This window comes from Cydia pomonella, chromosome 21, assembly GCF_033807575.1.
Source record: "Cydia pomonella isolate Wapato2018A chromosome 21, ilCydPomo1, whole genome shotgun sequence".
Taxonomy (NCBI): domain Eukaryota; kingdom Metazoa; phylum Arthropoda; class Insecta; order Lepidoptera; family Tortricidae; genus Cydia; species Cydia pomonella.
In genome coordinates, this window is record NC_084723.1 from 1,585,100 (window position 1) to 1,610,842 (window position 25,743).

Genomic DNA, 25,743 nt, shown 5'->3' on the forward strand with positions numbered 1-25,743 from the left:
ACCTTGCACTCAATCGTGCAGAAATGGTAGAGAAGAACAGGGAAGGCCAACCCCAAGTAAATGAGAACAAGGCCTAGCAGGATAATGATGATGAACACGGTTTTTGAAGAATCGTAGCGCTTTTTTAGATCACAATACGGTTGCCAAAATTTTAACAAGCAATCTTGATGCCTATCTCTAGTAAATTCATCGACTCGAAGCCTAATTTTTTGACTTTTGCTCGTAGAAAAAAATAACGTAAATAGGTCTAAAATGCCACTTAACATATGTTACATTGGTTGCACAAAAGCTAAAACTATGAAAATTGCTTCAAACACGTTTTGTTTTTGATCGAATTCATCGATTACTTTTTTTGTTAAAACTTACAATACTCGTAACGTAATAAAATAAATAAATAAATATTATAGGACATTAAATATTACACAAATTGATTAAGTCCCACAGTAAGCTCAATAAGGCTTGTGTTGAGGGTACTTAGACAACGATATATATAATGTATAAATATTTATAAATACATACATAGAAAACACCCATGACTCTGGAACAAATATCCATGCTCATCCCACAAATAAATGCCCTTACCAGGATTTGAACCCTGGACCATCGGCTTCATTGTAATCCCTACATTAAATGCGAAAGTAACCCTTGTCTGTCTGTCTCCTCTTCAATTAAAATTGGATCGTTTTTATCAATTAAATCTCCCTTAACCTTTCATTATTTCTTTAATATTTTTGTATGGAAGTCGAAACTCATGGGTTGAAACCTCGGCTATTCTGTGTAGTTAAAGCAAAAAAACAATTGTTCAAAAAAAATGCAGACTAAAAATTCTGCCAGGAATGTCAGGATCCTTATCATCAAGAGTTTAAGAGGGTGAAAAGGGAGGTAAATGGGGAGTATTACTTCAATGTTCTCCCGCCAGAGTGCAGCACTAGCACAAACTGTGTAAACCATAGAGTGACTTATATATACTTTTTACAAATCATTTGTTTCAAATAAACGTGACATTGATGCCTCAAGGACATTCGTTTACTGTTTGAGCTAGTATTATATAGTCCTGCACATCGATTTCTATGACGGCGACTTCTGCAATCAAGTGTTTTTCCTCTTAATCCCTACGCAGAGTATTGCGTGATATTCCCTATTTATTATTAAAGTACCGTAAAACTACCCAACTCTAGTCCAATACTGCAACTATGGTCCACAAGTTCAAAATGAAATTAAGTATCTATACCAATGTTCCTTGTGGTTTACTCCTAGTTTTACCTTCCATTTATAAACATACTTTGCCTTAGAACTACAAAAATATAGTAAAATACACACCTGAACGAGAAAAATTGAGTTTATTTGTGGACCATAGTTGGGAGCTTTGGACTATAGTTGGGTGGTTTTACGGTACTAAGTAGGCTTAAGAAATGGACGAACGTGGTCATACTGGCAAGAATGGCCAAGAGCAGAAGAGAGATGGCAAAGGTGGTCGCCGACGTCCGTTAGGGCATGGCAAATAAAGAAGAAGACTAAGTAGGCTACCTTCTTTTACGCAGGCAAAGGCGGGAGCAGAATCTAGTATATTTTTAACGCGCGATAAGCCGGGTGTCTGTGCTAGCTTATCGGTGGGTCTTGTTACAGTATCCTGTGTCAGGTGCGCTATGGGATAGGGTTACGTTGGCTTACACAAGTTTTAGAAGCGGTACATGTTTTAGATTTGCACGTCGCTCGTAAGTTTGAACTTGACAACACTATGCGCGTATTATTGCTCATAGTGTTGAAAAACGGGTCCGTAAAAAGCTGCCATTGAATGTGCTAGGAAAAAGCTGCCTATCACTCTTACAGAAAAAATATATAATAAAAAACTGTCAATTATCTAAATTAAAAGTCGCTTTTTATTGTAGTTATTTGACGACCGGATTGGCCTAGTGGGTAGTGACCCTGCCTACGAAGCTGATGGTCCCGGGTTCAAATCCTGGTAAGGGCATGTATTTGTGTGATGAGCATGGATATTTGTTCCTGAGTCATGGGTGTTTTCTATGTATTTAAGTATTTATAAATATTTATATATTATATATATCGTTGTCTAAGTACCCTCAACACAAGCCTTATTGAGCTTACTGTGGGACTTAGTCAATTTGTGTAATAATGTCCTATAATATTTATTTATTTATTTATTTATTCTAAAAACCAACGTTTGTTCTTAATCGCATCGGTTTTTTTCATTTGAAGTTTACAGTTTTAATTCGGTACACCCGATAAGTATGTATATATATCGGGTGTACCGAATTAAAACTGTAAACTTCAAATGAAAAAAACCGATGCGATTGAGAATAAACTAAGGTTTTTAGTTTAAGTTTTTAGGTTAAGGTTTTTAGGGGCGTCTTCCCAAGGCACATATGGTGGAAATATTCACTGTCCTTTGGTGTAGTCTTGATAGCTTGGCAGAGCATGGGCCAGTGATCCAGAGTCGAGAGTTCGAGTACAATGAATATTTCCACCATATGCGCCTTGGAATTTATTTAATCAAATTTTAGAAAATACTGAAACACCTACACAACGGTCGGAATCCAATATTATTTTGCTTTACAAAAAAGGAGACCCTGAAAATATCAGCAACTACAGACCGATAAGCCTTCTGCCATCCATATATAAACTTTTTTCAACCATTATAAACCAGAGAATAAATGTATCACTAGAACAGAAACAACCCATCGAACAAGCCGGATTTAGAAAAGGTTTTTCTACGATGGATCATATCCATACGTTGGAGTTAATAATAGAGAAATTTCAGGAACAAAAACGACCATTGTACGTAGCTTTTATCGATTATCAAAAAGCTTTCGATACTGTGTCCCACGAAAGTATATGGACAACACTAACAGCTCAACAGGTAGAGACAAAATACATAGATATTCTAAAAGCTATATACACTAAGAGCACGAGCCGAGTGAAACTAGAAACGATTGGTCCAAGCTTTCAAGTAAAAAGAGGAGTAAGGCAAGGCGATCCCTTGTCCCCAAGAATTTTTATTGCTATTTTAGAAAGCATTATTAGCAATCTAGATTGGCAAAAACAGGGCTTACTGATACAAGGAAAAACCTTAAGTCACCTTAGATTTGCGGATGATTTAGTACTACTGGCGGAATCAGCACCGAATCTGCAGTACATGATTGAAACTCTACATAAAGCTAGTCGACAAGTAGGCCTTGAAATGAACATTTCTAAAACAAAAATCATGTCTAATTACAGAAAATCAAACATCACTTTAGATAATGAGTTACTACAATATGAGGATCAATACATATATTTAGGGAAACAAATTGGATTCAACAGAAATAACAATGAACTAGAAGTAGAGCGGAGAGTCAAAATTACATGGAATAAGTACTGGAGTTGTAAGGAAGTGTTTAAAAGTAAAATGCCAATAAAGCTGAAAAGGAAAGTTATGAACACATGTATAATTCCATGTTTAATATATGCAAGTCAAACGTGGAAATTCACCAAAAAAATCCAGAATCTAATAACTACATGTCAAAGAGGTATGGAACGTAGCATGTTAAACTTGAAAAAAATTCAAAAGATACGACACACAAGGATAAGAACAGCGATTAAAACTATGGATGCTCTCAACCAAGCTTCAAAATTGAAATGGCGATGGGCCGGACATGTGGCACGACTTAAAGCTGCAGATGGACTAAAATCGTCACATTATGGAAAGGGCCTCAAGGCAAGCGACGCAGTGGAAGACCACACTCACGCTGGGACGAGGACATCATAAAAATAGCGGGACCAAACTGGCATCAAACCGCACTAGACCGATCAAAATGGCAAACTTTGGAAGAGGCCTTCACCTGAGAGGGGTTCCTGTTACATATCTACAAATTATTTAGAAAATAACTAACAATTCCAAAACTACTATGTATGCAAAAAAAAAAAAAACAAAAATGATTTACTAACCATCATAAAGTAAGAAACAAATTGTACTAATTTAGCGGGAAATAAAAGGCTTTTTTTTTTTTTTTTATTATGCGCCTTGGGAAGACGCCCCTAGCGACATCGACCGTAAGAGAGGTACTTATTTAACTGCTACCTTCCTTAACGGTTATTTATAAGCATAGATGTTATATATAGCAAATTAAATGACCATGTACCTATTGTAATATCCCACTGGGTTGACGATGAAAACAAATACTTGTACCCGATATTTTTAACTTTATTCATCAATATTTCCTTGCGAAAATACTCAAGAGTCAAATACTAAAAAGCTTAGCCAGTCTAGATATTCTGAGCTCTGCTCGCGCGCACCGCACGGCATGCGCAGAAGCACACGCGATTTAGGCGCGCGACCACATTCCTGCCATTGTGTGTAAGTCTTTCACATATTAATTGAGTGCGTCATATTGTATATTGTGCGTTATACTTTATAGTGTGATGTTGGTAAACATGTTTGTATTGTTGTTTGAGATAATGTAAAGTAAATCGCGTCCTAGTACAGTGAGCAATAAAAATATCTTAACGGAACAAATAATCATGATAAACAATAAATGCCCTTATCGTGATCGGAACCCAAGGACGTTTAGCTTCGTAAACAGGGTCATTACATACTAGGCTAGGAAACCAATATAATAATAATAATAATATTTGGCCTGGAACACTTCAATTAAAGATATATCTTAATTACCAAAATTTCGCGAGACAGACATATTAAATTACCCGGTGACCCGTTTTAATTTTTATTAGATATATATATATATATATATACATATATAGTTATCCAAAATTGCTTATAGTTGTTATGTTTTCTGAATTATTTTGATCACTGCACCCACATTCGAGAATTGTTGTTTTGCCCTATGGTTGGCTGATCTTTAAAGCATTAAGTCCGCCATTTTGTATTTATTGTGCAATAAAGTTTAAATAAACAAATATATGAACGTCAGAAAAAAAAACACTTATGATCATGACTCTTAGCTTTAATCTATTTACAAACATTTAAAAACTCTCTTTTGAAAGCACTTTATAGAAAGACAATTAGAAAATGATTACTGCAATGCAACCTTACTTTACTATACGGAAATTTAATTGGCGTCATTTCAAACGAAGCCTACTTTTTTGTTCCAAAACGTATCAAGTTCCCTTCTTAACCTAATTTTACATTTTTTGTTCCAAAAGTAGCTGCCTCGCGCTTAGTGTTGTGAAAGACTCGAGTCTTTGTATAATTGTACGTTAGGAAGACTCGAGTTTTTGTGTATTTATTGCGAAACTTAAAAAACCATAAACTTGAAGTAGGTAACTATAAAAAAAGCTGCATAAAACATCAATAACACAATTCCGGCCTAGCGTAAAAATTTTTTAAAATTAAAAAAAAATGTTTGATGGTTTGATTATTTTTCGGAGTACAAGGTTGACCCACAAATTGTTTTTCATTTCTCGTGTTTTGAAAGTGGCTCATTGTTTGTTTATAAAACGGGTTGAAAGTGATGCGTTCGTTCTGCTCTGTGGAGTTTTACTTTCCAAGTATGTTTGTTTATTTTTTTACAATTAACTAGTTTTTAAATTAAACAAAGGTTTGGAGGTTCACATGTCAATTCGGACGTACACTAATGTCAGAATGATATCTAAGTGAAGTCATTCAGTTACCGTGCATTTCGTACTTCCCCGTACATGTATTGGTGCGGGTGAGACGTACGATAAAGATTACTAAATATCATTTTGATGCCAGTGTACGTTCGAATTGGCCTATCACTCGTGTGTATTTTAAACTGCGTGGACTTGAAAAATGGAAACAAATGAAAATTCGAGAACTCGAGTATTCTTGGTACAACACTACTTACGCCTCGAACGTGTACTACTAAAAAATTCAGATCGCGTTTCCCAGAAATTCATGTTTTTAGGTGTTTTATTCTTTTCATAACGGCCTGAAATCCTCCTTTATACAATTAAGGCTTGGTCGTTAATTAACCAGAGTTGCGCCTCCGTTGTTTTGGATTTTATTTTATGTGGATACGTGATTAGTTATACATAATTACATAATTAGATAATAATTTAGATGACGATTGGTCTGGCCTAGTGGCCCTAGTGGGTAGTGACCGTGTCTATGAAGCCAATGGTCCCGGGTTTTTTGTGTCATGAACATGAACACAGATATTTGTATGTATGTATGTAAACACTTTCCTAATTCACGTGTACTAAAGTTACGATGCCGCTGATCATCGTTTGTCCCTTTCCGACGTATTGGTATGATGGAAAGGGACAAACGATGATCAGCGGCATCGTAACTTTAGTAGGTACACGTTTATGAATAAGGGGGTTTATTGTTAATATACAATAAAATAATTGGACTTACTAGTCATTTACGTAAGTACCGCAATGTTATGGGTGTTTAAACCATCATTTAATTGATGTTAAAAGCCAATGATGATGATGACAATAAAACAGAATGTTTGCAATGGCGAAGGGATTTGTCCCTGAGTTATGGGTGTTTTCTATGTACATAAGTATGTATTTATACATATATATACGTATGTATATCTTCACCTAGTACCCATAGTACAAGCTTTGCTTAGTTTGGGGCTTGGTCGATCTGTGTAAGATTGTCCCCAAATATTTATTTATTTAGATAAGTAAATTAAAAAAGAAAGATAATCTGTAGGACATTGAATTACAATATCAAATAAAATATAATGCATAACAACAAATAAGTTATTTTTTATTTGTGATCGATTTTTTTCTTCAGATAATGATATAAGGTAAGTTTGAATAGCTTCTAATTCTGGCTTCATTCATTGAGGAATAAATACGAAATGCCAATTTATCGAAAAAAAGTTTTTGATTTTGCTCGACTTCGACTCGTCCATGAAGGGTTCCGTACCATTTATGACGCATTAAAAAAAACTACTTACTAGATCTCGTTCAAACCAATTTTCGGTGGAAGTTTGCATGATAACGTACATCATATATTTTTTTAGTTTTATCATTCTCTTATTTTAAAAGTAACAGGGCGGGGGGGGGGGGGGGGGGGGGGGGCACATTTTACCACGTTGGAAGTGTCTCTCGCGCAAACTATTCAGTTTAGAAAAAAATTACATTAGAAACCTCAATATCATTTTGGAAGACCTATCCATAGATGCCCCACACGTATGGGTTTGATGAAAAAATTTTTTTTTGAGATTCAGTTCTAAGTACCTATGGGGAACCCCCAAAATTTATTGTTTTTATGCAATCGATTGCGAACATCTCTAGGTGACCGTACCATAGACGCCATTAGTTTTCTTCGGACATATTATCAAGAAAAGAGATGCAAATAAAAGTATTGGACTAAGTACTAGATTTAGTTAGACTGATTTATACATATCATCTTAAGTTGACATTTAATTGAAGTAATCATTAGCGTCTCGTCAAACAAATTCGACATATTTACATAACTAGTCAGATTTTGATTTTGAACTTGTAGGTGTAATTTTGCAAAAGTTTATTATTTTGTAAGATTCTAATGTTAGATAATGACCTGAAATACCTGATTATAATTTGTTAATGTTACGTTTAAGTTTCCGTAATATTGATTACTTTTTACTCAGAGTTTAATAAATGTTATATACACAAGACTTAAACTACAATGTTTATGTATAAAACTATAAATCACATTCTTGTGTCTAATTGTTATTGATCTCCAGTTCCATCCGTTCTTAAGCCAATGATTAGATTAGGTATTTGATAAGTTCTTTATGTCAAATTATTTATTTGTGAGGTGATTATATTTTTGTTAAAAAAAAGAACTGTATTTGTTTTAAGTGTGTTGATTATTATATTACTGCAATGTTACAATTATCTTAAGTTAATCACATTTGAAATAGAAAAAATATTGAAATATTATAGTTAGACTGATTTATATTATTTAAGTTCACATTTAAAATTTAAAATAATGATTAGCGTTACGTCAAGTAAATTCCACGACATCTTACATAAATACTCAGGTTGAGATATTAAAATTTGTATAACTTTGCACAATTTGTTTTTTTTTTTTAATTACAATATTATGATAATTATGATATTGTGAACATAATAATAATGTTTAAAATATTATGGTGTTTGTAAGTATTACTTACTACACATGATTCATAACATTACGGTTATGATCAATGACACTGTTAACTGATTAATCAATTAAGACTGATTAAAGTAACTATAAAGACTGATTTAAGTGTATTATTCCTAAAACTGTTTTTTATTCTATAAAAAATTCTTAATTATTCCTACGATTCCTTTTCATTATTATTAAAGTTAGTTGTAAGATTCACAGTTAAATGATGTCAAACAAAATATATAAAAATAATTCAGCTCAGCATAAAGAACCGGGAGAACCGGGAATCCCGGTACCGGCTCCGACCCGGTACCGGGAAATGAAAAACTAGGAACCGGTCCCGGGACTGCACGCCCTAGGCGGCGTACTAAAAGCGAGCCCTATGCTCAGCAGTGGGCGATAAAAGGCTGATATGATGATGATGATACACGTTTACAGTTCATTGATTTCGTTCACGCTATATCTGATATCCTTTTTAGCCGCCATTTGCAAATACTATTGTCTGCCAAATCTGACAGCTGGTACAACAGGATATATTACAGCATTGTCTCATTAAAAAGTCATAGCATATAATTTGTGATTACATATCGAGAGTGTAACGGTCGCCTTTCCTTGAAATGGTTCTGGTGTTGGATGGGACGCCTAAAATGTGGCTGCGATTGTTTTATTCATGCGTAATATGTTACATTACATGCATAATCTTTTATAATATACGTTTTTAGCCTTAGCTATAAAACAAAACAAATGAAATACGACTTTTTGGGCATTTGCAAATTGTATGTTTAGTTAGACAAAACACTCCAGTCCATTGGTGAATTTTGGAAGATATTGGGGTTGGAGGAAATCCCATTTTTTTATGATTAAGTAATGAATGAATTATCGTAAGTTCTTTCTTAAAAAGTAAGACTTAAAAAAAAACACCACGGGCGGGTTCCAAGTCAAAATTCTGAAAATTGCCCGACTATAGAGAATGTTTCCATATTATTTCGCAGAATATTTCCATCGTATATCCATGTCACACAAGACTTAAGCAAACCTAGCTACATTTTACAATATTGGCCGAGATAACGATGCGAGAACTCGTATTCGAGTATTTACATTAACTCCGAGGGACTCTGAGGGATGATTAGTTCAACCGATTGAACAAATGCGAGTATTTGCACCGTCTGGACAACCTTTAGAGTACTAGTCTATCGTCATATGTCTCAAATATAACGCAATTGCGTTTCGGTTTCTTATCAAAAAAAAATGTTGATCAAAATCTTTTAATAAAATATTATGATTGCCAACAGCCATATACAATTACAACGGGCCGTCCCCCCACCTCCCCCTGGAAGTTGGAGAGCTGGTCCACTGCGAGAGAGAGACAGAAAACTGGTATTGGGGTCGCAGTCTACGAAGAAACGGTGTGGGCGCCTTCCCGAAGAACTATGTACAGTTGAGGGAATGTGAAGTAGAGAGGTAAGTCTATTTATCCTAATAGGTCAAGAGCGAGACAAAAGTGTATAGGTATATTAGATAGACATGAAAGGATAAGAAAGCTCGTGTCACACCCCAACACGCGTTGATAGAATCTTTTTTGAAATTGAATTTTCGTTTTGTTTTAAAATCGAACTAAATAAAATCTGTTCTACTTAAATATTATTACTAATATTTTGATCGCAGGCGTAGCAGTATAATAATTTTTTTTTTATACTACGTCGGTGGCAAACAAGCATACGGCCTGCCTGATGGTAAGCAGTATCCGTAGCCTATGTACGCCTGCAACTCCAGCGACACATCTACCAGCGAAACATGCGAATACGAAAGCTCGGTGTGAATCATTCGGCACGCGCTATCAAAGGTCGTTCAACTTTAATCTCTTTACATTATAAACTCCTACACTTTGACAATTGTCGACGACCGGTCTGGCCTAGTGGGTAGTGACCCTGCCTACGAAGCCGATGGTCCCGGGTTCAAATCCTGGTAAGGGCATTTATTCGTGTGATGAGCATGGATATTTGTTCCTGAATCATGGGTGTTTTCTATGTATTTAAGTATTTATAAATATTTATATATTATATATATTGTTGTCTAAGTACCCTCAACACAAGCCTTATTGAGCTTACTGTGGGACTTAGTCAATTTGTGTAAAAATGTCCTATAATATTTATTATTATTTATTAATTATTACGATATTCATTATACCATTGTGTTTTTTTTAATATTTCAAATTCAATCATTTATTTCAGAAATATGTCCATAGTTGTAAGTAACATAAAGTTTACTTAGAAGTCTTAGAACTAGTGTTAGTATAACTACATATGTATATAGATTACATTGAAACAATGATCAAATATAACCCCGTGAGCAATGTAAAATTGTATAGTTTTTTTTTAATACTACGTCGGTGGCAAACAAGCATACGGCCTGCCTGATGGTAAGCAGTCTCCGTAGCCTATGTACACCTGCAACTCCAGAGGAGTTACATGCGCGTTGCCGACCCTAACCCCACCCCCCTCGTTGAGCTCTGGCAACCTTTACTCACCGGCAGGAACACAACACTATGAGTAGGGTCAAGTGTTATTTGGCTGCGGTTTTCTGTAAGGTGGAGGTACTTCCCCAGTTGGGCTCTGCTCTAGATCTGGAATGGCATCTGCTGTGCTGTGCCCTACCACACAAGGCGAGATGACATTCACATTGCCCATACCTCTCTTTTGGACGTAGTTTAAGGACATACCCGGTCCAAAGGACATACCCGGGTCCGTTTTTGCTCTATGATGTCATTTTTTCAAAACTTTCATTACGTTTCTGACGCAATTTTCTAATCGGAAAGCAAAGATAAAAGAGCGTTTCAATCTATAACTATAACTCTGATAACAATATTGATCATCTAAAATATCTGGGAGACTGAGCTTTACTCGGAAAACATATAAAAACTCATAAATGCGCGTTTACCCAGAGATAAGACCTAGCTAGATCGATTTTTCGCCCCCGAAAACCCTCATATAGCAAATTTCATTGAAATCGTTAGGTTTAAAGGTACGGCCACGTCTGAAAATATCGATACGGACAACGTGCCAAAAATATGTATATACTACCCTAATATATGGGCCATAAGGTCGTGTATACATATTTTTGTCGCTTAGATCGTGACGATGTTTTCAGACGTGACTGTACCTATAACATAAGATAAGATGATTGTATTGAAACGTCAGGTGTCAAAATTTACTTCTAGCAGGCAACTTAGAACATAAACAACTCGACAACATAGTCTCAACTCTATAATAATTATCGTCTAACACTATAAATAGTCGGCCCAGTGCCCTCCTCTATCGGCAATTGAAAGTGACAAATTTTAGGTCACGACTTAGCCCCGATGTTTCGGGTTAATAGTTTAATTGTTCGTGATAACATGCATTCTAATGAGATAATGCCTATCGTTATTTTGTGATACGGTTTGTATTCAAAATTTCCCATATATTTTATGTGTTCTATAATATTTATTAACTTAGTACAGAAATACTTTGTGTTATAAATCGTGTAGTTTTGATACGACCGCCATAATGAACTCACTTTCGTAGGTTAAAACCTACGAAAAAATATAAATATATTTATTTATTTATATATTTTTAAATTTAATAATAATTTAATTACTAAGGCGTAGGGATGTGACGACCCCATCGCCCGCTGGTTTTACCAGTGCAATCAGTCAACGCAGGGCAGCTTGTGGCGAGCTGTTGGGGAGTAGCGACCTCACGTACCCGAGTGCTCCTGGGGAGTTCTGTTAGCCGCAAGGAGGGTGGGTGGGACAGGATTCTCTGCCTCTGGCTTGCCCTAGCCGGCCGGCCAGAGTGGAGTCGTTAGAGCTATAAGCTCCAGGGGTGGAAGTGAAAAATTGCATAAGAGCCGCTGGGTAGAAAGCGGCGTACACCTCTCGACACCCCTGAGCCGCTCACACCGGTGTTGCCCTTGAGCCATCCTAGATGTCGCTTTTTGTGGGGGCCCATCTTATGGGGGCGAGTCACCGTCTGCCGGAAATAAAATTGAATACCGTTTTATTAGGCAGGCGTCCGGTTTTTTATCCCATAGCCCAGTATTTAGTCCATCGCTTTCACCCAATAGCCCAGTTCATTTTAGATTCCATCAACCCTCAAATAGTCCTTACACCCTGGCGGGTGCTGCCTCTGCGTGCGTCCCATGACACGGGCAAGGGCAACATCCGCTAGGTGTACCCCTTACATTTCATTAAAGTGTCAAAAGGGCCTCTACTTGTTGGCTTCGGCTCCGCGCACGCCTCCCAAAGGTCCGGAGCACCATTGTTCCGTGATGGGAAAGACATTTAATTACAAACTCTTATTTTTAGATTAGTAGAGATATCATCCACAGCGCAGGCTTCGTCAAAAGCATAGATACAAAACAGAATCCGCAACAAACTTCGTCCAATCTACATAAGTGAAAATCCGCCACAGGCTTCGTCATTAATGTAGGTACAGCATAAAATCCGCAACAAGCTTTGTCCAAAAACCTAAAACTACCTACGATTCCCCGTTAATCCCCGAGACGAAACGTACGCGGCGCAAAAGTTCCAAAAATACTGAAAAAAAAAATGGACGACTTTTATTTTTTCATATAAAATAATTCAGCAAGCAATGTATCACCACTTTGTTTTAACTTAAAACGTCACATTTAATGATGCGATATCACAACTATCATAAGTGACCATGATTGTTCGAAATGCATTGCCGCTCGAAAAAAATTCAAAATTAATAATGCTCATCTTAAGACCAAAATTAAAAAATCTTTCAGAATTGTTTTATAGCACTAAAACCTACGTCTAGTTTAAGTTTGAGGTTATATCAAAATAACATACTGTATAGGTTCATAATATTATAGATGGCGCCAGCATAAGTTTTACTTGTCTCTAGTTTTGTTATATGAAATTTGGCTTGCAGCATCGGCATCAAGGCCATAAAATAAATAAATAAAATAAGAATTTGAAACTTCGTTTTGTTGACGTTGTTGAAGCATAAGTTTCATATGCTGACCCATTTGCAAAATACTTCGACCCAGTTGAGGGCCTTTTTAACCCTTTGAACGCCTATCATCTGCGGCACGTTAACGTGAACCTTGGTGGAATACACGAAAGATTGGACTGTAGCTGCGTCTTTGGTGCTCAAACAGTTATTTCCCTTAAAAATACTGTATAGTGCGTTCACAATTAGCAACTTTTGTTACAGAGTCGGCGAAACAGTGGTTGCCTCCGCCGGCGGTTCAGGCGTAGTGCACGATATAGCTCTCACATTGAGAGATTGGTTACAGCATTGGAAGAAACTTTACACGGTAAGTGCGACCTGTATGAAGCTCTTAAACTTTCCTTACATTTTTTTTATTGACGTGACGTGACTTTGGCATAAAGGATCGGCCACACCGCTGCTCAAAATACGGTGACGGTGCGGAATCGCAGTGACGTGCCGTAAGCGTCACGAACTTCCCTTACAAAAATTTTACTTATGTTACTTTGGCATAAAGGATCGGCCACACTGCTGCTCAAAATACGGTGACGGTACGGAATCGTAGTGACGTGCCGTAAGCGTCACGATTTAATGGCATGCCCTCCACACTGCTTCTTAAGATCCTGAAAAAAAAACCGATTATATCGATATAATCGTGACTCGTCACCACAGAATAAGTAATAGTACTACCGTACAGAAAAGAAATTTTCTACAAAATCGAAGTTTAACAGCGATTCAGGGACGAATCAAGCTGTCCCTTTTTTATGTATGTTACTATCCCTTTCGGCTATTTAGGATTGTCAAAATTCAAATCATCATATCTTATCTCTGTTCCCACACGCAAAGGGACGTCAAGTTGCGTCAACCCTAATAATTGCTCGCAGCAATGCTAAGCCACTGCGACTCCGTACCATCACCGTATTTTGAGCAGTGGTGTGGCCGATCCTTAATTTCTCTTTCTGCCATATCATGGATGACATGAGTGTATTGGATAAAAAATGTACACCTTGCTTTAAAAGTTGATAAGCGCAACCAAGAATAGTTATTTCTTTTACAAGGGGGCAAAGTTGTTGTTTAACCGCTCGTGCTAATATTGATACCCGAGCAAGCGAAAGATTCCAAAATTGAACCACGAGCGTAGCGAGTGGTTCGAGAAGCGAATCTTGAGCGTTGCGAGGGTTTCAATGCACGAGGGTTAAACAAACTTTGCCTCACAGTGAAACACAAAAATTTTCACCACATCAACACGAGGAAACTACTAACTATGAAATACCAAAAAATTCAAATGAAATCAAATCCAAATGAAGGTAATAAAAAAACAATCATTCAAAATCATCATCAACTCAAAATTTGCATCTGATTACTTTGCCCCACATGTGGATAAAATGCAACTTTCTCATTCGTTTTTGAATGATCAAGAGGGCCTTTACCAGTTGGTGTGGTGAAAAAATTAATTAATACGAAGTAACGGAATTAAACAAACAGACTGCAGAACTAAGCTAGCCATTCGATAAGATCTTGGACACTTGTAAAGTTACGCTCCAATATATCGTGTAAAAAACGTGCTCTTGCACTGTAGGGTCATTCTAATAAACGCATTAACGTTTAATATTCATCCTACAAAAAAAAAATGTTTTTAATTCCATTCGGCCGTTTTAAGAACCCTTTTTGCGTTAAAGGTATAAATACTAAGTAATATTTCTTTAAACAAATGCGTCCCAGAGGTGCAGAGGACCTTTGTAATTTCGCGCCACGCCTTCCTATCATCAGCAACATCTTTAATCCCAAATTAGAACATATGCCTAAAATTATTATGCTTTAATTTCTATTTTAAAATTTTGTTTTTGAGATGCCGCTGTTAGATATTCATTATAATTATTATATTTTTGTTATTCATTAATAATATTCATCTATTTAATTGGTGACCGGTTTGGCCTAGTGGGTAGTGACCCTGCCTACGAAGCTGATGGTCCCGGGTTCAAATCCTGGTAAGGGCATGTATTCGTGTGATGAGCATGGATATTTGTTCCTGAGTCATGGGTGTTTTCTATGTCTTTAAGTATTTATAAATATTTATATATTATATATATCGTTGTCTAAGTACCCTCAACAGAAGCCTTATTGAGCTTACTGTGGTACTTAGTCAATTTGTGTAATAATGTCCTATAATATTTATTATTAATTCCAGACATGCGATGAACGCTTCAAGTTCATGGAAGTAAGCATGCGAGCGCTGCTCGAACTGCGGGCGCAGGCAGCATCCGGCGCCCTGCCGCTCGACCAGCTGCGGCGGGTCGCGAGGACCGCCATCTTCACGATAGACAAGGGGAACAGGTAAATTGAGATATTTACCATAGACCCAAAGAAGATCTCCAACGAATCAATGATTTGGTAAAGAAATAATGAATAGAATCAGGCGTTACTTCGCGGAAATCCATACTAATTAAAAGAAGAATATTACTTCCAGAGCCATCGCTCATCGAGGGGGGGCGGGTTTAGGCTCGGCAACGCGCATGTAACTCCTCTGGAGTTGCAGTCGTAAATAGGCTACGGAGACTGCTTACCATCAGGCGGGCCGTATGCTTGTTTGCCACCGACGTAGTATAAAAAAAAAGAAAAAAAAATCCCGCATCACGAGTCTCAGTGTCGAGTTTTGTACTTTTGGTGGTGGTTGTTTATACACCGTGTTTTTATTGAATTCCGTTAACTTCGAGGTATCGGTAAGTACGTTTAAGGAAACTAAATGGCATAGTTAATAAAAAAAAATGTTATTATTATAACTATTTTTATTTTTATTAAAAGTAATTAAATGTTGCATATAGGTTTGATGTAACACGGGAATTACATTTAACTCAACCAAACAATTGAAAACTGTGATATATCAATGTCATTTCGAACATCGATCGTCCGAGATAGTACTTACGTTTAGTTGCAAATGTATGAACTCGAACTAAACACTAATCAATATGTAAACAGGCCTTAAGGCAAGTGCACACGCTCGTAAGGGCCTTATAAGATAAAAATGAATGATTGATTATATCCGAAATGTAGTTAATTAGAATACCGGGGTCTTTGAGAAAGTTACTTAATTTAAGCTCAGGGATGCACCCTCGAAATAAACGAAAAAAAAACAAGGTGTATATTATTTGGGACTGACAAACGTGAAAGCGAAGTCAAAGTTGACCGTAAAAACTCGCCTTTGCTCGCTCTGCCGAGATCCGTAGACCGCGCCGGGCTGAATTATACCATGAAATACTCCTGCCAAACTACAGGAACATACTTAAGATCAAAATACTTGGAATATAACTTGTGAGAGTGGTACCAGTTAGGTGCTTGAAAGTAACCATAGAATTGGCCACCAAAATGTAACTATATATCTTGTCAACAGAGCATTGGATATGGAGCTGGCGGTCAGAAACGCCAACGGGCAACTAGTCAACCCTCTACACATGTCCACGTACAAACTCAACGCTTTACACGACGAAACAAACGCCAAGATAGACAAAAATATGGTGAGCAAACTACTAATAATTTAGGACCATAATATAGGACCATCGGCTTCGTAGGCAGGGTCACTACCCACTAGGCCAGACCGGTCGTCAAAAACCTTTCTTAGGCAACTTAGCAAGCTTCGTTGCCTAAACACGGTACTCGACTGAAAAGCTCGCTATTATATCACGATTATATAAAATAATATTATAAAAATATACTTCTGCTTGTAGTAAAAGATACAAGTTTTCTGTAAGAGGGATTTCCATTCAGGTAAATTACAATTGGGTACTTGACACATGTTGAATATTATAACAAAATTTAGTTAAATGGATAGAAAATGAGCCATCCATTATAAAAAAGTGGAATTGAAAAAATTATATTGAGATTATAAATAAATACAAGGCTCAGAAATCTAAAAAAAAAAAAATTTTTTTTTTGTCTTTCAAAAATAGAAAAGTAAATGGTACCATTCGATTCCTTACATTTTATTGAAAAATAAGTTGTATGACAACTATACACATAAACGCAATAGTTCAGGGTCAAAATGGCAATTTCCTTGATCTTCCATACATTTAGGACAGACTTATATGATGTGACGTCACATCACCTTATCATTTTGTTAGAGGCGTGTCAATCGTCGAGTGCGAGCGTCAGACTTTAACTCTCATTTCTGATCTTTGTGTTGCTTAAATGCCAGAGTCCTATATAGACATTTGATCCTCAGGAAAATCAAGATAGTTTGACATTATTTACAAAAAACAGTCAAGTAGCCAATTGTGGTTCCATCAGAAAGTGTCCTAATGTTCCATGTGCATTAACCTCGTAAGGCCCAAGGTCCTACCTATAGGACTTATTCAGTTCGATTAAATTTAAATCATATTCAATTAGGACAGAGTTGCATTTATTTTGTTTCCTGCAATTTTCAAACAATATAAAATCAACTGTATTCCGTGCACTATAGGTTCAAATTCCAGTGGCAAATTTTGGAGTTTTCATTTCTATGGCTGGGCCTTAAGAGGTTAAGACCCTTCTCTGATGGAAAGGCACAATAGGGTTGTTTCCATTTTTTTCGAAACACTTGTATTAATTTTTATATTAAGGCGCGGTGTATAGTAAAATGCGCTATGTTTAAATCGATATTTACAGGCTTGTACAAGGATTTCATCGATTATTTTCTAGTATGTATAACTTCAGTCTTTGAACTAGCCGTATGCTTGTCAGAAACACGATGGCTCATCTTTTTCTCGATAGATTTTTGCTTTGAAAATATGCTTAAAACTGTATTTATTTCGATATTTTAGAAGTACTATGATGAATATCAATATGAAATTTACTTCATTCAATAGCTTTTAAGTAACTTTAACATTTTGCTTGTCAGTTTATCGATGCGTTAAATTTTTCATTCATAATTATGAATTCAACAATTTGTCTACTAAACGTTACCCTGCGCGGCAATACCGTCAGTACGCCAGTACGCCCGTGACCACTGTCAGCGTCGGACCTGTGCTAGTTTAGCGGACGTTACATAAAATGGATAATCACACTATAAATACACAAATATGTTATACACACAATGTTTTCATCACTCTTACGAAGAAAAAACTAATTTTTAAGCTAATTGATTCTTAAATACGGTGACATTTCAGACATCCATCCGTCATATTATCTTTTTTGACAAGTTTTACACACGCATCTGTTCGGCATACAGCCACGATTAACCAAATGATGAAATGGTGCCTTGCACCCGAGTTAAACACTCTACTTTTCATTTTTAATACGAGGAAGGTAAAATACATGTACATTTTAAAAAACACTGCTAAGTATAAAATTCAGTAGTACTTATTTCGTGAGGAGTACCTACTTTTAATTATCAATTTAGGTAAAATAATATTTTAAATGGCTATTACAGTAATAATCAAATTGAATACCTATTTTTAAACGTAAACAAATAAAATTAATCCGCTTGTTTCATTTATATAAGTCATTATATTGGAACAGCTTCATTTTTAACACATACAGGATGCAGGAGATATACTGGATTTAAATAGTGCTTAGTGAAAGGTACCATTTCACGTTTTTGTGGAAGTGCTCAAATGGCTGTAATAGTTTATGTTATAAGTGTTGAATTTGTTTGGTATTTCTGGTTTATTAATTTTCATATGGTATACACTTAAGCTTTATTTACAACATTTATCAACTATTTTATTTTGTAAGGTGAGCAGGAGTTATATTTACCCTTCAAATTCCATTCAAAATTTTGCAAGTACTCGGTTCGGAAGTTCGTATATATTTATACCTCTCGCCAATATTTTTATTTCACTGGTTAATTATTCTGTAAATTCAAGAATGTCACTAAATTCCATTTTTGATAATGTTAAACATAAAGTCCTTTGTAAAAGTTTGGCATAATACTTTTATACCGTGCTATTTCTGTTTTGTATGAAATGAAAACTGGTGACATTTTATTTCTTTTTTCAAGTATAAATTTCGATGACACTCTGCCGTCAATTTCAGGTCTCAGCCAATTTTACCTTCTTCTTTAAAACCTTGGACCTTGTTATGTCTTTGTGATATGCTTTTACTATTTTTCCTGCCAATACAAAATATAAGTGGAAAAATCGATCGAAAGTTTCGAAAAAAATATTTTCTTGATTTTTGCATTAGGGTGCTTATGTGTAATATGTATATATTAAAATAGTTTATTTTGAAATGAATCACTAGTCAAGGCCTATAGTATATCCCTTCAAGTGGCAGAAGCCAAAACGTAAAAAGTAGTCACGTGGCGGGCCCCGTCGGGTGTTCAGCGCGGATTTAGAGAATATTACAAATTCAACTATTTAAGCTTATCTATGTATAAAAGTATATATTGAAGCATATATCGTTAGAATAAGCACTAAATACGCTATTCGAATAGAACAATTAAATTATTGTCTTCTTCTTCTTGGTCCCTCAATGCTGAGGATCGTGACATCATGTCCTTCTGTTGAAGTTGTCCTTGTTGTTGTTAAATTATTGTAATGTTTATGCATTTCGCCACATGCACCTAACTAATCAAACCTAGCAACAGTGACAGTTTTACAGTTTCCTTATTAAAAATGACTACCACCACAAAACAAAGTTATGACTGTAGGTAATTGTTAATTAATTTTCTACGTAGGGCTTAAAATTCAAAGGTTAAGTCATAAAAAGTGCCCGTGAGGAAACGGAATTTTTTTAACCACGTATTCCTGAGGTCATAAGAAGAATTTCATGTACAAATTTAAGTCAATTCCGCAAAAAAAAAATTGTTTATTTTTTTACTTTTTGTATGTTTTTAAACATATTAAGTTCATGTTCTTGGAAATTTTATGGATTAATATAAATTGGTACATTTTTTTTCGTAAAAATTAGTCTATTCAAATGGTACCTTGTGACTTTGATATCTGTCAAGAAGGTAGTCTAGACTAGGTCCCAAAGTGGCGACTGGCGACATAGCCATCAAAAAGGCGTTATTCACTAAAACACACTTTTTATTATTATGCTTATGTTTTCAGTTATCTCAATACCAGCAAAAACATGCTACCTTTTTACGTTCACTTCCACAAATTACTTAGCTTTGCTAGTATTCTTCCTTTTTTCACTACTTGCCCGAAATTGACTTCTATTGCATTTTTAAGGTCAACTAAGTTTTGAATAGGTATCTATATATGATTTAAAGCAGACAGTTGTAAGTTTTGTCTGAATTAGTAAGTAATATTATTTCGACACAAAACGATTTGGTATCATTTTACTAGGTTCTCAATTTGCCGCGGTATACTCTAGTATTATATATAATTATCAAATTTTTAATTTAAATCTTTATTTCGTAAAGACATAAGTATGTTACATGAGTAGGTAGGTATTTATGATAGAATTTAACAATACTTATTACTTTAGGTTGCTACATTCGTTGCCGTCAACACTATAAATATATTCTTATGCGTAGGTATTAAGTAATAGATTACCATCGCGACATCGAATGTATCAACATGAATTGAATAACCTTATAATTAGGTAACTAATGTTTTATCATTCTTAACAATCTGATTTGTGATTCATCACTTAAGTTGTCATTAACATCCTTTGCACTGAATGCTGACCTTTACCTCCCGTACTAGTTCTAAACTGTATCACGGTGAGGTAAGAATCGTCATCCATCTGCATGTGATATGAACAACACAATATGGAAGTTGGAGTGTTACAATTATTCTACAAAAATGTATTAAATACTAAATATTTTATCAGTTATGTTACATTTTACCAGTTAAGTAATTTAACACAAAATTCTACGATGGTTGCTATCAGCTAAACTTAAACGTAAACAAGTAGTATATGCACAAGATGCAGATGAAAAGTGAAAAATGCTCAAACTAATATTGACAAAAAAAAATGTATTTTACTTATGTATCTATAATATCCACTGTTGTGTGTGTGTGTGTGTGTGTGTGTGTGTGTGTGTGTGTGTGTGTGTGTGTGTGTTGTATATATGAATGAATGTTTCGTTAGCCATTTATTTTATTAACTGTTCCGTGTCTTCATAACTGAGGGTTTTCAAAAATGTATCTAACACCTTTCTACATTCATAATAACTCAGGTAACGTAATTGTACATGTTTACTAACACGATTATATACTTTAGGTGCAAGCACTTTATGAAATTTGCGAGAATATGCAGACTTGCATGTAGGGATAGAATATACAAAATCACATCTGCGACGCATTGGAGAATAGTCAGGCTGTTTTTGATGCTGCATTAATATGAGAGCTCTTATATAAAGTTGCCTTATTGTGAGCACTGATGTATTACTATACAATGTTCTAGTAGGATATCTGAAATTCTTGAATATCATTACTTTCAGAACAGCGCGTTGGGCACGTTCAAGCGTCATTATTCGAGTCCTAGCAGCTCCTCCCCACGCAGTGATGCAGTAAGATGCTATAGATTGGCAAAGTGCATAATATATAGTGGTTAGCAACTTACTGTCGCATACATGTCTGAGGCTTTTAAAAATATAAATAAGCTTCCTTACTCTTGCAGTTATATTTAAGATATGTTTATTCCAGTTAAGGTTTTTATCAAGTTCAATACCTAAGTATCTTATATTGTCCGTGTTTTCGATTTCAATACAAGTGCAGTCTGATAGACTTTGACAGATATGTGCTTTAATCGAAACTATTCCAGGAGGAGGTTGGGTATTATTTCGCATGCTAAATGTAATACACTTAGTTTTTGATGAGTTCAAAGTAAGTAAATTATAATTTAGCCACTTAGTTACATGATCGAGACCCTCTTGGGCTGTTTTCTGAAGTTTAGGCCACGTATCATCTTGAAAGAGCAGAACTGTATCATCGGCGAATGTTACAGTTTGTCCCTTATTAAGTGTAAGAAGGCAGAGTTCATTCAGGTAAATAAGGAAAAGAGTAGGCCCCAGAACACTACCTTGCGGTACACCATAGATGACATTTTCTTCCGCACTGTAGTGTTCACCTACTCTGATTACTTGTTTTCTATTCGTTAAGTAATCACTCAAGAGCAAGAGAGGTTCACCACGTATACCTATCGTTTCCAACCTTTTGATAAGGACAGGGACAGAGACTGTATCGAAAGCTTTTTTCATATCAAGAAATATACCTAAAACTTTTTTATTATTATCAATGTGGTCAACAATATAAGACGTTACAAGCCTAATGGCGTCTTCAGTTGATTTATTTGTTCTGAATCCATATTGATTGGCCGCAAGAATGTTATTTTTTTCAAGATATGATTTTAATCTCTTATTTATGAGTTTCTCAATTACTTTAGACACTGTCGGTAATAACGAAATTGGCCTGTAATTGGTAATACAGTCGCTGTCCCCCGACTTAAATATAGGTATAACTACAGACTTTTTCAGGTCATCTGGAAACTTACCCTCCTGAAAACATAGGTTGCAAATAGTAGCTAAAGGTTTACTCAGGATATCTACACTCATTTTTAAGAAAAGTGATGAAATTCCATCCCAACCAGTGGCTGCGCTAGACTTTAAACTAAGAATAGTTTCCTTAACTTCCTGATCATCTGTAGGAATCATAAACATGGAGCCATATGATGTAGTCGGGATTTTCATAGAATGAGCCCGTTCAGTTTCAGAAAGTTTGGATTTGTCAATTATTTCTGTAGCTAAGTCTTTACCGATATTAGTAAAATATTTGTTGGCGTAATTAACTGATTCTAGAGGGCTCGATCTCAAATTAAGTAAATGCATAGTTTTATCTGTATTATCAATCTTGCAAATGTTTTTAATAAGTGCCCACTGTTTTTTTAAATTACGAGTATTCGCATTGATTTGGGACCTAAGGTGGGCTCTTTTTACATTATTCAGAATATTATTACATGTATTACGGTATCTACGGTAAGTAATTTGATTAATGGCATTGTTAGGATCCTTTTTTAGCTTTAAGTGTAGTCGATCTCTATTTCTCATGCAGCGGACTAGACCTGGGGTAATCCACGGTTTGATGGTGTGTTTACTACGAGATATAGTTCTATAATTAGTATATTTGTTTAATGTATTAGATATAAGAGAGATAAATGTACTGGTAGCCTTATTAGCATCTTTGTGCATTAACAATTCAGGCCAGTTAATTGATTCGAGTTCCTTAATAGCAGCACTATAGTCTGTTTTTTTTATTTTGCGTAAAATAGCTTTAGGTGTCCGATGATTGGAAATAGAGACCATTACACAAGAGTGATCAGTTGTAGTAGTATCGCAGACTATTGTTGATATAGGTAGTCTTGATTTAATAAAACAATGATCAAGGCAATTGTTGAGTCTTGTTGGGAGGGTGTGCGCTGGCAGAAGTCCATTAATTGCAAGCATATCTAAGTAATCGGGTGCACGAGCATCCTGACTATCCGCCTTAACGTCGATATTAATATCTCCCAACACAATAACATTTTTATAACGTTTTAATTTATTCAGAATATTATCCAGCCCATTTATGAACTTATCTGTATTTTTAAAAGAAGGGGGCCTGTAAATTGAAACTATAGCATATTCCGAACCAAGTGTGGTAATAAGGCAATTAGCTTCTATAGATTCCGTAGGTTCTAAAGTTATAAAAGGTATATTTTCTTTTAAATAGATAACTATACCATCATTCTGATTGAAATTTTGGTTAGTAGCAATCGGTTTATAGTTTTGTAATTTTGGTAGTATGGAATTTTTGGACAACCAGCATTCCGTCAGTATGATTACTTCATAATCGATATTAAGTCTACTTAGGAGTACTTGCAAATCATCAAAATTTCGATTTATGCTGCGTATGTTCAATGTAAAAAGTTTTAACACATTTTTCGTATTCGGTAAAAGACTTTTGCATTGCTCCGGAATATTCACCACCATTGAGTTACCGATACTGACGCTTTCGTCAATATCGCTTGATAACCTTTCTATTTCAGACATTCGGATACTTTTTACTAAATTATCTGTATAACATTATTTTTCAATGGCGGAATCATATTCCAGGGCGCAATGCGGAACATAGATTTATATGGCATTCTGTGTGTTTGTGTGTTTGTGTGTTGTTTTGTTGTATGTGTTTTGTGCAGGTTAGTAAATATTGAGTATGTGATACGTGTGGATACATTTGTGTTATTTGAAAATAAAATAAAGAAAGTAAGACAAATCAATAGCAAAAAATTTGGCCTGTAAATTCGATAAGTAACATATAGTCAAAATATGTTTCCTGGCGAAGTTATTGAGGCTTCCACTACCTCAGGAGGCGTTGTACTGGCCAGAGCAGTGGGTCCATCCATCCGTTGTGTCAAAGACAACTCAGCGGCAGATGATCCCTTCAAGGCTTCCACTTGTTGAGTAGACTTCAAATGTATTGCGGGAGAACCTTCAGCGTACTTGACAAACACCCGGCCCATCGAAGTCCAACAGTACTGGTAACCATGGTCTTTTCGAAGACCTCGTGCAAGAAAGAATAATTTCCTGGCTGTAGGAGTTAGTGATTCACCGATGAAAATTGGGTGTTTTTTTCCAGGCAGGTTAAGGCATGTTGTATTGAACTTGTCTTCTTTATGATTATTATTATATATCTTTAGTGCCTTCATAACTGCGGAACTTGTTCTCAAATTTGTATATTCCACTATGATTACTTTATTCTTGCTGGCTTTGATGCGCTTGATTTGCTTGATATGATGTTCAGTAGAAACAGGAATACTTAAGAAGTTGTGAATATTAGTGACTATCTGATCGAGGTTTTCATTTTCGGTTTCTGGCATATTTCTTATTTCTAAGGTAGCAACTCGCTGGTTCCTTTGAAAATCCTCAACTTGTTCTTCTAGTGCACTAATTCTAAGAAGAGCATCATTATGTCCGCTTTCTAGACTATCAACTTTGATTTTTATATCATTGTACAATGCATTTGTTTGAACGAGTAGTTTTTCTATGTTAGAGTTTGTCTTAATGATCTCTCTATTTTGTGCATGTAGTTCGTCAATAGAATTCTGCAACTGATTAGTCTGAGTTTGTTGGGATGACTTAATGTTTTCGATCATCTCCCCTATCTCTTGCTTCAGCGCTAGTAAATCTTGCATGTCTGGATTTGGTTTGCGTTTTCTGTTAGTAACGTTACTAGTTTCAGTACTCTGTAGATTTGGTTGAGACAAAGATTTATTAACCGTAATCTTAGGGGGCATTCTTCGATAATTTATCGGAAAGTGTTGCGTATACTATGCGAGCATACCTTTTTTGTGCAGTAGCTGATAAGCGCGCCGCATGTGGTGAATGCAGATCTCACACCTTATTACATTAGTTTAACTTTAACTTATAACACTAATGTTTTAGAGTCCAATTTCGTTAGTTTGACGCTATCGTAGAATTTATTATTTTATGAGTAAGTAACAGGAGCGTAACACACAACAACTCACTACTAGTGGCGGACGGCGATTGAATTTCATTAAGTTTAAATCATAATCAATATAAATTTCCGGAAAAGATCCCAGAACTAACAAACCAGAATACGGATGGCGTCAGAATAAGGACGTAGGCTTGCTGCGAGCGCGGCGCGCGGGGCGCCCGCCTGCCTGCTTTACCACTTCGTCTGCTTCACCCCCTCAAAAACCTAAAATCTGTCTATAAGAGCGCCTTAACCAAATGATGCCCTAAAATTCAACTGTTAC

At 35.7% G+C, this 25,743-nt stretch overlaps 1 protein-coding gene across 1 annotated transcript in view; it reads left to right on the top strand.

Moving 5' to 3' along the window:
- The window catches only part of LOC133529553 (dedicator of cytokinesis protein 1), a 143,424-nt gene that overhangs the window by 27,189 nt on the left and 90,492 nt on the right, over positions 1-25,743 (top strand). Inside the window, exons 2-5 of the mRNA XM_061867300.1 lie at positions 9,361-9,529; positions 13,288-13,390; positions 15,251-15,396; positions 16,451-16,574. Of these exons, the coding sequence (XP_061723284.1) occupies positions 9,361-9,529; positions 13,288-13,390; positions 15,251-15,396; positions 16,451-16,574 (542 nt within the window). The remainder of the gene's footprint in view (positions 1-9,360; positions 9,530-13,287; positions 13,391-15,250; positions 15,397-16,450; positions 16,575-25,743) is intronic.